The sequence below is a fragment of the Quercus robur genome, chromosome 9 (assembly GCF_932294415.1).
Source record: "Quercus robur chromosome 9, dhQueRobu3.1, whole genome shotgun sequence".
Taxonomy (NCBI): domain Eukaryota; kingdom Viridiplantae; phylum Streptophyta; class Magnoliopsida; order Fagales; family Fagaceae; genus Quercus; species Quercus robur.
The window spans coordinates 48,093,239-48,107,416 of record NC_065542.1 but is presented as its reverse complement, the minus strand read 5'-3'; the positions used below and the strand labels follow the sequence as shown (position 1 = coordinate 48,107,416).

General features: G+C 36.1%; 1 protein-coding gene across 3 annotated transcripts in view; it reads right to left on the bottom strand.

Moving 5' to 3' along the window:
- The window catches only part of LOC126698793 (uncharacterized), a 33,954-nt gene extending 20,019 nt beyond the window's left edge, over positions 1–13,935 (bottom strand). The window contains exons 1-13 of one of the 3 annotated variants that reach the window (XM_050396249.1): positions 13,502–13,932; positions 10,902–11,011; positions 9,865–9,927; positions 9,590–9,782; positions 9,259–9,363; positions 8,954–9,084; positions 8,270–8,837; positions 5,017–5,082; positions 4,758–4,834; positions 3,977–4,255; positions 1,744–2,083; positions 1,480–1,632; positions 36–572 (exon numbers count right to left, since the gene is read on the bottom strand). In XM_050396249.1, coding sequence (XP_050252206.1) covers positions 36–572; positions 1,480–1,632; positions 1,744–2,083; positions 3,977–4,255; positions 4,758–4,834; positions 5,017–5,082; positions 8,270–8,837; positions 8,954–9,084; positions 9,259–9,363; positions 9,590–9,782; positions 9,865–9,927; positions 10,902–11,011; positions 13,502–13,771 — 2,892 coding nt within the window. In that variant the 5' untranslated portion in view covers positions 13,772–13,932. Of the gene's footprint in view, positions 1–35; positions 573–1,479; positions 1,633–1,743; positions 2,084–3,976; positions 4,256–4,757; positions 4,835–5,016; positions 5,083–8,269; positions 8,838–8,953; positions 9,085–9,258; positions 9,364–9,589; positions 9,783–9,864; positions 9,928–10,901; positions 11,012–13,501 lie in introns of all 3 variants that reach the window. The other 2 variants (XM_050396248.1, XR_007646589.1) reach the window with 2 other exon arrangements.
- Between the last annotated feature and the right edge of the window lie 243 nt (positions 13,936–14,178).

Here is a 14,178-nt window from a genome sequence, read left to right as displayed (position 1 = left end):
TTCTGTTAATACAAAATCCATTTAAATGCTTTTACCTGGAAAGAGTCTTCCTCTTGGCTTCGAAGCACACGATGGATTAGCTGACAAAGAGAGGCAACACCCTCCACTGAAAGAACAATATCTTTCTTCTGGAAAGGCCTCCGAACAAGATTGATTGGAGCAAAAATAAGTTTTTGAGCACCCATCCTCCCATCAGAATCTCCGCCAGTTGCACCCCAAGACAAAGAAGCACTTGCAACACCAGGCATAACATATGGACAGGAATTGATAACTCCAGTTGAGCTTAAAGATGCTTGGTATGCCTGCACAACAGCATCTATTGCTGCTTTTTGCTGATGTGCACTGACAGAAAATTTGTTTGTTATGGCAAGAACCCAAGGGATTCCTAGAGATTTGGCCTCATCCAACAGAAGAGAAAGGACTGGCTTCTGTTGTGACAAATCTGAGTGATTGTATCGGGGTATTTTATGGGACAGGTTATGCACAAGAACAATCAGATCTGTCTTCCGACTAAGATCACGAATTCCCATCCATAGTTCATCTCTGAAACGAGAAACTTCCCTATTCAGATCCTGCAGTGAAAATAATTAAATAAATATATGAACAGGGGGAGAGAAATTAAAGACAAAAAGTCGAGAAATATACTAATAATAACCATGAGAGAGAGGATAAACACATGAGAAATCCTTCTCGACCTAATCAGATCAATGATATAATTAGAAGCTGAGAGCATACTCTGCCTAAACTCCATCTATCCTAATGTTAGAGGCCTTATCTCATCAAAATCATTAACTAGCATGAAGCATCTACATTGCTCCATGAGTTGGTAAATATAAACACTTCAACAAGGTCCTTTTCAATGTAAACAACTTAGCAACCTCTGGTAGAAGAATGTCCACCTCCACCCATTCTTTATGGCAGGAGAAAGTATCCTGTGAACTACAGTTAATTGGCTCCCCACAAGTGAACTAATATCAAGCATGTCCAAGATAGATTATCAGGGTCAATATGCCTGGGTCACTACTTTTCTTTATTTGTAAGTTATACATGCAAGTGGATCTCAAACCCACAACCTTATCCTCCACCTTACTCTTACAAGCAGGAGGTGCCATTTGAACTAAAACTCATTGGCATGCTTGGGTCACACAGAACAGCTTGATCAGCTATAAGTGTAGTATGGTACAATTGGTAGAAATTACAGCAATTTTTTTTTTTTTTTTTGATAGATAAGAAAAAATATTATTAATAAAGGACTTCTTTATGCAAACAACATAAAGCAGCCAAAAAATACAAAAGAAATCAGAAACTATATACAAGAAAGAAGCGAATCTACAAAACAACGGGTGAGATTCACTAGATGTGAGTCCCCAAACCCAAGACCAATCAAATATAGTGCCAATGTTAAAGTGTAATAGAGGAGAATAAAAATTTCGTATAAACAAGTAACATCTTTTACAGTAAAAAAAAAAAAATGAATACCTGCAAATTTACCCCTGCTGAAACACAGTAGCATAAACCACCAGCAATCCCTTCTTGATCATCACTCTCAGGAAGCATATTCTCAACATAGGCATTAGTGTTTACTCTACTTTGACTAAGTATTGCCTTAAGAAGAGAAGTTTTACCAGCACCCTACATGGCCCATAAGTCATGTGTCACTATATAAATAACAAAAAAAAAGAAAAAAAAAAAAGAAACATCTTTTGTAAATCATATTTTTCATATATATTTAAACATCAGTACCTCAAGGCCAAGTAACCGGACCCTACGAGTTCTGACATGAACCTCCTTAGAGACAGTAGCAAAATCACTGGTGCAGAACACAAAAAAATCATTCAAACCTTCAGGGCGAATAATTTTTTCATCATGAAAGGAACCTGAAGTATTTTCATGATTGAGATGGGCAGCATCTGAATCAATAGAAGAAAACAAAGGCATCAATGGATCTGCCACTATCTGATGCTTTGGTGGTTGTCTCAATGGCGCTCCAACCAAAACTCGCATTTGTTGTAATTCTCGCTCCATTTCACAATTTGAAGAATAATTCGGAACTGAGGGGAATGATTCCACTCTAGTAGAACACCTGAATAGGATAAATACAAAATCATGATGTATCTCAAACCAAAAGACACCCATGGAGGTTCTGGGAAAAAAAGAACCTCCCACCCCCCTCTTTTTTTTTCATTCTCAAGCTCCGCCCACACATATGCATATGGACAGGTGGATAGTAGAGTTGTGTTACAGAAGAAAATATGCTATCAAAATTATGTTGGCCAAAAACAGAACAATTGAAAAGTAAAAACCATAAACACTGCACCAAGTGTCAGGACAACTTCAACAGCAAGACATGGAAAGCAATTAGATACCATTTCATAAAACTCTAATGGCCATACAAAATCCACTACTGTGAACCAGAACGCACCATTTGTTGAAATGGGATGTTGATCATTCTCTCTAAAACATCACCAACAATCTCAAATGACTCATAGCTTCTGTAGTGTTACCTTCCTAAGAATACTCTCATTCACAAAAATACTCGGGTGTTAAAAATAAATAAACAAATATCAAATCCTGTAGATAAAGTTGAAACAAAATAATAGCTGAACAACGCCATATAGTAATACTCTCCGCCTATGGCTAACCTAGTTTCTAAATTTTCTTGGGCCTAGCAATTGGCAATTGTGAGTAATACAAACGGTCAACCCCACAAAATCCTTTTCTCAACCAATCAAGGAGAGGCTGCTGGAGCAAATAAACATATATACTTGATAATAAACACAAAGCTAAACCAATCTGTGGGGAATATATATATAGTGGTTCCATTTTGTCTCATGTGGCATATATGGCATGAATGAAACATGAGATGCTTTGAGGGCCAAGAGCTCAACATAATGAAGTTTTTGTTTTTGAAGTCATTATATGTGTGGCCAACATGCTCAATGTCTTCTTCAATTAAGGAGCTCCCAGATTTCACGGACTCCCTGGGCTCTAGATAACAGTTGTGTTTTTTCTGGTTTGCTTTTATTTTCTTTAGCACTCTGTTCTTGTATACATCCCATGTACTTGATTTGAATTTTTTTTTTTAATAAATTTATATACTTATAAAAAAATAATTGAAAACCCCACTATTGAATTACATGTTCTATTGATTCTTAACACATACATAGCATGCCAAATTTCATGTCAATCATATATTACTTACTACATGTCTATAAATTCATGTTTAACATAAATTTTTAAAATAGGAAAAATTTGAAAGCAAAACATTTTATAAATAAGATAGTTATTGACATCTAATCATATCTTGATAATATGCAAGCTTGGAGATTTAAAGAAGACGGCATAATCCAACGTTAGATTTGTCAAAAATACTAATCCAATACAAAGTTATATTAACAAGATTTACAGTAAGTGTACCTTGAACCTATATGGTAGTCACTAGAATAAAGAATGTGCAATTCACTTTGCAATTTAATTTATGATGATCATGAGGCAATGCTCCAGCAACAAAAAAGCTTAGAAGATAAATATTCCTTTAATATGATCCCTTAATGTATGAATGCACTCAATAGAAACCGGTACAGAAGTGAAGAGCATATTGGTCAGGTCAAAGCTCAAACAGGTGTAGCAAAGAAACAATTGAATCAAGAAACATTAGTGAGAAGCATATATTTAAAAAAAGGGAAGGAAAAAAAAAATGGCCGCTGCCAAAAGTATCAGGAAATTAGGTCTTTGTGTTCAGTATAGGTGATCTATAAAACACGACAACAACAATCAAGCCTTGGTAGTCAGTCCTAAAGGTGATCTAAAAAAGACACTGATCGTGAATGATGATATGCACGATGACAATGAAGCAATCCTGGCAGGTTGCACTAAAGTCATCGTATCCTAATATATCATGTAGGATGTGCTTAATTGTAAAATTAATTCACAAAAGAAGGGTGGGGAGAGCCATAAAAATTGCCAAGGACCATACCAGTTACCATTCACTTGAGCGTGAACCAGTGTACACAGATGCAAGCCAAATCCAGTGATATCGACTTTTAAAGGTTCTCCATTCTTCCCGCCAGGTACTCCATTCCATCCAAGAGGAGCAATTGAAGTAGCTGTGCGAATAACTGGAGACTCTACAATATGCCCAAGCTCTACAGAGGCAACTGAAAGACCAAGCCACTGCTGCAGATGTGTATACTGCTGCAGTTGCTCAATTCCCAAGAAAGATGAAGGATTATCACCCATGCATAGGTCATAGATTCTGCAAAAAAAAAAAAAAAAAAAAAAAGGAAGAAGAAGAAGAAGACAATTCCATCAAATATGAGACTTATGAATCCTGAAATTTCTTGCTAAATATGATTCCAAAAATGACCATCCACTGTCACATATCCAAGTAGAGACCGCAAGGAACTATAATGATTTCAAGATCTTCTTGAAAAAATGTATATAAGTTGCATTAGCGAGAGGGTGAATAATTGTAGTTTATTGACGAACTTAAACTGTTTTATATGTTTTAAAACACGTTGAATAAATCTTACTACAGTATTAGCAATCAATAATTTTACTAACAACCCTTGAACTGCCTATGAAAACTCCTTGGTCCAATACCAGGGAAATTATGCAAACAAGAACCTACCAACCAATGTAAACATTGACAACCAATTTGGTAGAAAAAGGGAACAAAATACAAGCACAACTAAATTGTGTGATTAACTCATTAACAAATGTAATAGGTATATTTTTTAATAAAAAACGATCCACACCTCTGAAATCGGAGCCTATATGACCTCATAGAATGCGATTGAAACCGTTCCCTCAATTCCGCAATCACAGATCTGACCTGAAAATGTCTTTGCCAGAAGAAAGTAAACAAAATGAGAGATCCCAAAAGATACTACTACAAGCTACCACTCAGTATCACAAAAGGCTGTTGAAATCATAAGATTTAGGCCGCAGAATTATTAAAAATCTTGCCACCCCCAACCAAGAGAGAGGGAGATTTCTAAACAAAGGAAGACATACCGATGTCAACTTCGAATACTCAGCACCCGATAGTGATTCTACTGATGAATTCCCCAAGAGATAAAGCTGTAGTAAATAAATAGATTCCAATGAAGTCAATAAAATAAAAATCAAACACACCAAAATTACAGACCCAATATAAAGAACAGATGTGTGAAGACTGAGTTCAAGACAACTATTATGGCAAACAACATGTAATGATGCCTCTGATGTTGGAGAGAGAAAACAGACAAGCACACTAATACCTCACGCAATAAAATATTAATTGCCAGCGAAATTTACTTTTACATAAATTACTCTCAAAGACTGTGTCGAACTTGTTTGGGGGTAGAAGACTAGAAGGCAGCCACTTGTGTTGGAATTTAAAAGAGTTGGGACCTCTCAGGTCATTTCACAAACTTATAAGCAGTGGAGGGACAAAAAGGTAATTCCCAGGAACTCAAACTTACTAGCAAGTCAATAATGTCACAAACAAATGATCAGAGACCCCTACAAGAATCAATAGACTACAAAAAAGCAATGAAAAAGAATGAAACAACCTATACAAGCCAGCAACATCTTATCCACAGAATTAGATGCATTTTGCATGCTCATTTTTAACATTCATGACTTGAAACTGGTTCTACATTTATTCAACAACTTTTACATGTAACACAATGTCAAAGCCCTAAAAGGCTAGAACATGGTTGTCTTTCCTTTTCCCCCTCCATTTATACTGAGGTTATACTTAATTCTTTTGTTGTCATTTCTCCTTCTCAACAATTTTGTTTTCAACCCCTTAGATTCCCATTTATAAATTTGGAGTAGTTTAGTCAATGCTCTCATTCAAAGCTCTCAACTGCTGACTTAAATCTACAATGCATTTTTTTCTTGAGTTGATGCCACATTCCGGCCCTTAAGTTCCATCTTCCATGTCTGTTGCTGTGCTACCTTCTTGAAACATCATCCCTTTACTCTGACATCTACTCTTCTAGCATTGATGGATCACTTGTGTTGGTATGGTACTCATCCAGCTCTAGCTACTAACTAACCATTTACTTCCATAGATGCATTCTAAGCTATGAAGCACGGGTGCGTTTCGGGACTCGGGTGCGGGTGTGGGACTCGGCAATTTTTGAAAAAGGTGGGTGCGGGTGCGGCAGGACTCGGCGATTAAAAAATTATTAAAAATATTTTTATAATATATATTTAATATATTGCTAAGCATACTTTTACTTTTTCACATTATATAAACAAATACCAAATTTAAGAGTAATAGTAGATAACAACTAAAACGTAAATTTTCAGATTCACAAATTTATTTCTAAGCAATTTGAAAGAGAGAAATCGTAAAGAACAAAGAATAAAAATTCAAGAAAAGAGCAGAGAGAGCACACCTAAAGGCTGAAGCAGTGCAGTGTGCACACAGCAATCACTACGGACGGAGCACACAGAGATGAGGGACGAAGCAGTGAAGCACACAGAGAAGGAGATGAGGGACGGAGTGAGAGAGGAGATTTGGATGAAGTGTGAGTGACTTAAGGGGTCTGGGTAAGTCAAACGATGCGTTTGCACCTTTTTTTTTTTTTTTTTTTTTTGAATTTCGGCCTGACTCGGCCGTTTCGGCCGATACGGCCGATACAGGCCGATACGGACCGAGTCGGCCCGATTTCGGCCGCGTCGGCTCCGATTTCGGCCGCGTCGGCTCCGATTTCGGCCGCATCGGCCCGAGTCGGGATCCGCCACGTGGCGCGACGCGACACGACGCGGGACGGACGCACAGTCTGCGGAGTCCCTCCCGCGTCGCCGCGTCCCGCCGCGTCGGACACGGGTGCGCCGGCCTGGGAGCCGCGTCCGTGCATCCCAGATTCTAAGTGTCCACTTCCTCTGTCCTATTAACCTGAGAACTCTTTGTTAATTGCTTTTATGTAGTATTTCTTTTTTTTTTTTTATCTTTTTTTTCCTTCTTTAATTTTTTTTTATATTTGAATGATAAGCATACTTGCACTCAGTGGGCCTTGAATCCACTACCTCACCCTACATCCCATTATTGTGGGAAAAGTAAGTGCCGTTTAAGCTAGAACTCATTAACTTTTCCAGTTTCCATTATTCATGATACTTCTTCTTATTCCTTTTCTTCCTCAATACAGTGCATTTGGATTAGCTCTTTGCTAAAAGTTGGCAAAAGTACAAGTGTAACTAAAAAAAGTGAGGCTCTAATAAAATTACATAAGCAAATAGTGTAATAAAAATATAGGGGAAATTACACTTTAACCCCCCCCCCCAAACTATACCACATAAACTACGAGAATGCACACTTTACCCCACTAAACTATACCCCTTTTTACACTTACCCTCCTAAATTATACTCTTTTTATACTTACCCCCTTAAATGATGAGAATACACACTTCCCTAAACAATTACCAATGAGATGGGGTATAAAGTGTCACACGGGTAATAGTTTAGAGGGGTAAGTGTAAAAGGGGGTATAATTTAGGGGATAGAGTGTAATTTCCCCAGAAATATTTTAAAAATAATAATAATAAAATAAAATAAAAAACTATCCAAACTCATAAGTCAAACTTGTTTGAAGAAAACCATTTTCAAGAGTGGCCTTCTATCTTGCTGCAGTTTACCCAGGTACCATATATAATTTCCAACCATCTTGCTAGAGGCATTACTTGCTCTTTGCAACCAAATCCCAAAAGGGACTGAGTCTATTTTATTTCTATAGCCACTAACCCGGAAGAGGTTTGTTCCAAGCTATCACATAACAAAAGCAAGACCATTAATATTTTAAACTACAAAAATCCATTTTCACAATTAAGAGACATGCTTCATATTGAGACCATATGGATATCTCAACCAATATGATGATCTCCTGTCACTAGCATGGCTAATATAGTTAATAGAGTTTGTTGGGGAATTTTTTTTGGCTAAGGATGGGACAGGAGATCATTATCAAAAACTAACCCAAGGAGGCATAGTTAATGCAGACTCACAATGAAATACATCAGCGGACACCAAAGCATTCAGAGTACTGATATAATTTCAGCTCCTTTTCCATCTCTTGTGCAATGTTCATTTGTTACAGCTTAATTCCTAAATATAGGCAGCTTACTTTCTTAGTTACAGCTTTGTAAAGATTCACTTTTTCCTAAGAACAGTTTAGTCAATCAAACCCAGCTTATTTCTATCTGGCAAAAATAATCTACAATAAACGAATGAAAAACAAACAGACAAATAAATGAAGCAGGAATTCATTATATATACCTGCCCAAAAGGTACATAAGAAGGTAAATAGGGCACTCTACGCCAGCTCTTGCTATCCCCACCTTTAATGTCACCTTGTTCTGCTACCTTTCCACTTGTTGCTACCTCTGGTGGCGCTTTATCAGTGTCAGAAAATGGCTTAAGGGAAATGCCATCTGAACCCTCTTGGATTACAAGAGACTGTGGCCCAACTACTTCATCTTCAACCAAAGATGTTGCAACAGAATCAGCAGACGTAGACGTTTCCGCAGGTACAAATCGTTTTCCTCTGTATTTATTCAACTGTCTCATTACACCCTCCAAAGGAACAAGCCTTGAAAGCCTCCAAAATGAACTCTGTACAGGACCCAATCCCAAAACCAACTGCTCCCCCTCATTCTCTTTTAGCTTATCTATCCCTTCCTCACGTTTTAACATAGATATATTAGTAGATTCAGCATCAGAAGGCATTGATTGAGCCTGTGCATTATAATGATGAAAATACGCGGGAGACAAGATACGAGGCACCAGATCTTCTGGAATACAATAACTCTTGAAATAGTGATGCCATCCTTTTCTATTAACATAGCTGAAAGAAAAAAAATATGGATGTGTTGTCTTAAACTAATAATTAAATAAATAAAAAAGAATAATATCAGGAACTCAAATATTCAGAAATAATATAATTACTAAGAAGATGCCTACTCTTTTAAAGCAGCATTTCCAACTGGGGGCTGGGAGAATGTTATACATTTAACTAAAACTTTTTCACTCTCCTTTGAAGATGATGAGGCAGCTATAACCCTCAAAATGGCAAGGGTAGCTAATGTTGCTACCTACAAAGACAAAATAAGAGCAGATAATAAATTTATTAATTAATTATATTTTTTTAATAATATACAATTAATTGAGTAGACCAAGGGGCAGCAGCCCAGGTACACCGACTACGTCAATTAATTATATGCAGAGAACTGGCTAAAACTGAAGCAAAGCAGTCTAATCAGACTTACTGCTCCACCAAGTGAATGTCCACATAATACAAGCTTTCGCTTCTTCTTCTGAGCAAGTCTGTACAACTCCAAAGCAGGTATCCCTTTAGCACGGGCCAAAAAGCCCTGAAAATTTTTGAAAGAGAAAAAAAAAATCAGAAAAATACATAGACAATTATACAAAATAAGAGCATCTGTAGAATCTAGGAATAACCAACCAATACATTGGCATATAGGGAATTAGATATGCTTAGAAAACGCGGGGAAAAAAAAGTATAACGCGCTAACATATTTGACATATGTTGATGAAACACAATCAACAAAACCATGAAAACAATAACTGCTATCTTACTCGATGGGCAGCAGGTTTAGATTTATCTTTTAGTTGCTTAGATTTTGATTCAAGGGGATTCCACAAGTTTTCCAAATTTCCTTTTCGACTTTCATGTTGTTCAGACTTAACCGTTTCAATCTCCTCAGCAACTTCCATACTATCCTCATGAAATATAGCCCCTTGCAGTATGTTTGCATCAGCCATGACATCCCTTGATTTGCACAAAATAAAATTCATACTTATAAAATTATAGAGACTGAGATAACTAAATCAATATATTCTATCATTCTTACTTGTACTGCTTCGTTCCAATAAAGGAAGCAAATAATGTGTCACCAGCTTCTGCCAAAAGATACCTGCAACAACCAAGATGAAAAAGAAGTTATATGATAAACAGAAAAAATTAAGAGTGATTATTCAAAAAATGAAAAAAAGACAAGAGTATGCATAAGTAGACATATAACTAACAAAAGTATGCATAGGTAGAAAAATAACTTTAGTAATTAAATGAAACTAGAGTAATTTCATGGAAATTTAACATCACCACTACCATTCATACCATTAACTAAAATAACTACAGAATTTTGAAGTTTCAACTTGTATAAAGTTCCATACTTTGGTTTGCACCAGCTGCCACTGGAAACCACGCATGACATATCCAAAGCATTTTTAGGCAAGAGGCATAAAGATCTTCTAATTCATCAGCATCTTCCGTGTTTTACATTTATTAACATGAAAAAAATCTCTACTACTTGGAAGATTATCATTGTACACAGGACAAGAAAGGGGTATGGTACACCACTTGACATGTGGTATGACGTGATTTATGCTTATATACATTGCTCAAAAAAAACTCATAAAAGACTGAGGTAATGCAAAGTCCGAATATTTATAAATGTAGCCTTCTTTGAGTGGACACAGGCAATCAATACAGTTTCTCCCTCAAGCTTCCTTAATTTTCTAGATATGTTAAATTTTAGAAACTAATCTTTTCTATTTGTTTCTAGGCAATATACATCCCATGTGCTAGGAAACCCTTTTACATTTTTTGTTTTAATGATACGTTTATTAGTATCAAAAAAGTGTAGCCTTTTGTTGCCCAAAAACTTAATATACACAATGTCTCCATATAACCTAAAAATGTGCCAATAGAAAAAGGACAAAAAGGAAACAGTAAGAGGGTAGCAGCTAACTATGTTTTTTCAGAAATGGTAAAAGATATTAGAAAGCCAATCCAGCAATCATTTTTAACAAAAAAGGATTAGGAATACATTTGGCAGTATAGAGAAATCTTTTAAATGAATATTAAAAGATATAGAGCAGAATAAACCTGTGAGGAACATGATCTGAAGAAGGCTGCACACGCTCCAAAGAAACAACTTGCCCTCCAAAGTCGGCCTTAAATTTATTTACGGCCCGTACCATATCAGCAGCAGGTCTCTTCATAATGAAGAAAAACATCGTAAATATAAGCAAATTCATTTTCAGTGCCTACAGAACATTTATTCATAACTATTCCACCAAAAAAGACATGTCATGATTATCAAAGCTTTTGTTGCATTCCAATTTTGTAAACTGTAAGGTCAACTGAAACACACATACATGACACTGACAAACATCTCTCCCATTTAATTATAGCCACATTCTAATCTGAATGACAAAAGGGCTCAAGGGAAAACAATGTTGTAGTGATCCATGAATTACCTCAAGAAATGCAAGATAGCTATATATAGTTCACTGGTGTTTACGTGCAAACAAAAGTGAGGAAACAATGGACCATCGCCTTCTTCACCGTACCTTATTAGGGTGTTGCAATCATTAGTATTTTCTTTGTATGTGATCTCTTGGGTTATGCCTAAGTTGGTAGTGTGGTCAATTGCATGTTGGAGAGGCTATTTCAAGAGACATCAATATTGTATTGTTTGAACTGAGAGAGAGAGCGAGAGAGAGAGAGAGGAAAAAACTTCAAGCGTTTGGAATGCCATACTATTACTACCATTATGCTTGATGTGTGCTATCTGGAGTGAGACGTATGCTTGGAACTTTGTGGAATTGAATTCTCATTGATTGACTTAAGTCACTATTTTTAGATCACTTTTCATCTCAATGCATCTTTGAATTTCTTGATTTGATTGATCTTTGTAGATTTAAATCTTAGCTTTTCTACTTTACTTATCTCCTGTATACTACTCAATTATTATGGCTACACTTTTCTAGTCATTTTCATTAAAAGTTTATACATTTTTATTATTATTATGAAAATTTTATAATAAGGGTCTGTTTGGATACCACTTAGTTGCTGAAAACTAAAAACTTATTGCTGAAAACACTATAGCAAAATAATTTTTAAATATGAATAGTGCCATGTGGGAACTAGTTTTAAAGGTTCTTTTGCTAAATTCCATACTTGCGAGTCCCGTGAACAGTGCATGGGGCCACCATTTTTCAGCAAAACGCAGAAACACACATTCAACCTGCGTTCCAAATGCACACTAAGTGGAGAGCCTTAGTATATGTCAAGTTTGAAGAGGAGTCCCTTAAAGAATTAGAATCAGATACAGTTAATGAAATATACAAAAGGATGAGAAGAAACATTGCCTAGAGCATTAGACCAGTCATATAAAGTATGTGAAATTAAGAACTTCAGCTCAATGGTAGAAAACTCAACACCATTGAAGGAATTATTTCTCTCTCTCCAAACGATCCACATAGAGCTAAGTGAGAAAAATAAAACATAGTTATAATGTACCAATGAGCTCAAGCTAAAATAGCAAGTACTCCTTCTATAATAACGGGATGGAAGGAGAAGTTGTGGGTTTAATACCTATAAATATAGGTATACAGTTAAGGTAATAAACCCCACTATTAGATTATGTTCTCTTTAGGCCCACTGCACTTCATATATTGTATTAGTTATACCACTAGTCCTAGGCTATGCCTATAAATATAAATGTAGTAGTTGAACGTTTTGGTTATCATTCAAAAGTTTTAACACCCCTCTTAATCAAGCACATATTAATCTCTCTCTTTTTTTATGATAGGTAAAAAAAAATATATTAAAGACACTACAATATGCAAGAAAAGCACATAGCAGTCAAAAGGTACAAAATTAAGATGGGAAAAACAAAAAAGAAGAGAACTAAAGAACAAAGGGATGGAGTCACAAGATGTGAGTCCCCAAACCCGAGACCAGTCAAACCAATAACCAATGAAAGAAGCAAGCAACTGGTCTCCCAAACTCTCCACATCCTCAAACGTACGTTGATTACGTTCCCTCTGTATGCACCACAACATATTAATCTCATTTCCCCTTCCTGTCCTCAAATTTCCTAAAAACCAAGAAACCCCAGTAACAAAAAAAAAAACCTAAACTTGTCGTTTAAGAAACACAAACTCCTCCAAATCCTCAATTTCCTTTCCATTTCTTCACTTTTCTAACAAACCCAATAACCAATTTCAACTGTTTTTTTTTTTTTTTTTTGGGTTGATAAGTTAACCAATTCCTTCTGGGTTGGTCTCACAAAATGAATTACTCCTAGACTATGCCTATAAATGTAGTACTTGTACATTTTGTTTATCATTCAAAAGTTTTAACACCCCTCTTAAGCATGCACATATCAGTCTCATTTCTGAAGTCCACAAATTTCTTAAAAACCAAGAAATCCCATTAACAAAAAAACCTAAAACTGTCGTTTAAGAAACACAAACTCCTCCTAATCCTATATTCCTTCCCATTTCTTCACTTTTCTAACAAACCCAATAACCAATTTCAACTGGGTTTGTTTTCTTTGTTTGATAAGTTAACCAATTCCAACTGGGTTGGTCTCAGAAAAATGAATTATTCATTGTTCAACACACACACACACACAAACAAAAAAACAAAAAAAAAGACCCATGTTTTGTTTTCCATAAAAGAAGCGAGAAGCTTACCTTGTAAACGCATTCGGAGAGAACCATGCAGCAGAGGATGTCTTGCAAGTCAGAGACAGACTCAGCCTTGAGATCACGACAGAGATGTTTGAGTTGCTTCTTGCGACGCTCGTACTCCTCCTGGATCCGCTTCCTCTGCTCTCTGTCGTTGCTGTTCCATGGCCACTTCATCACTCGCCATTGCAGTGGACCCCACGAGGAAGAGGCATTGAGGATCTTCGCTCGTTGCTCTCTCATCCACGTCTCTAGTCGTTGCTGTATGCCCTCCATTATTGCATACTATTTTGTCCGTACACAATCACAGAGATTTGTCTTTAAAGAAGAAGAAGAGAAGAGGAGAGGAGTGATTGCGATTGTGTTGGGGAATATCTCTATGTGTCGATATTTCAATACAAAGCATATGCCGCGGCTTCAATCTTTTCTTTTTTTGTTTTTTGTTTTGTTTTTTTTGTTAATCTTTTCTTCTTCTATTCGTTTCCAACTTAACTTTTCCAAAAAAAAAAATTGAAGAAGAAACTTCTCCAAATGATTGCGTGTGGAATTTAAAAAGTGTCTTTAGTTAGGAAAAACCAAATTACTAGTATTTTATAAATAATAAAAAAAATGCTACGTTAACAATATTTTTATATTTTTACAACAAATCTTAAGTGGTAAATTGTTATGGATTTTTAATTTGA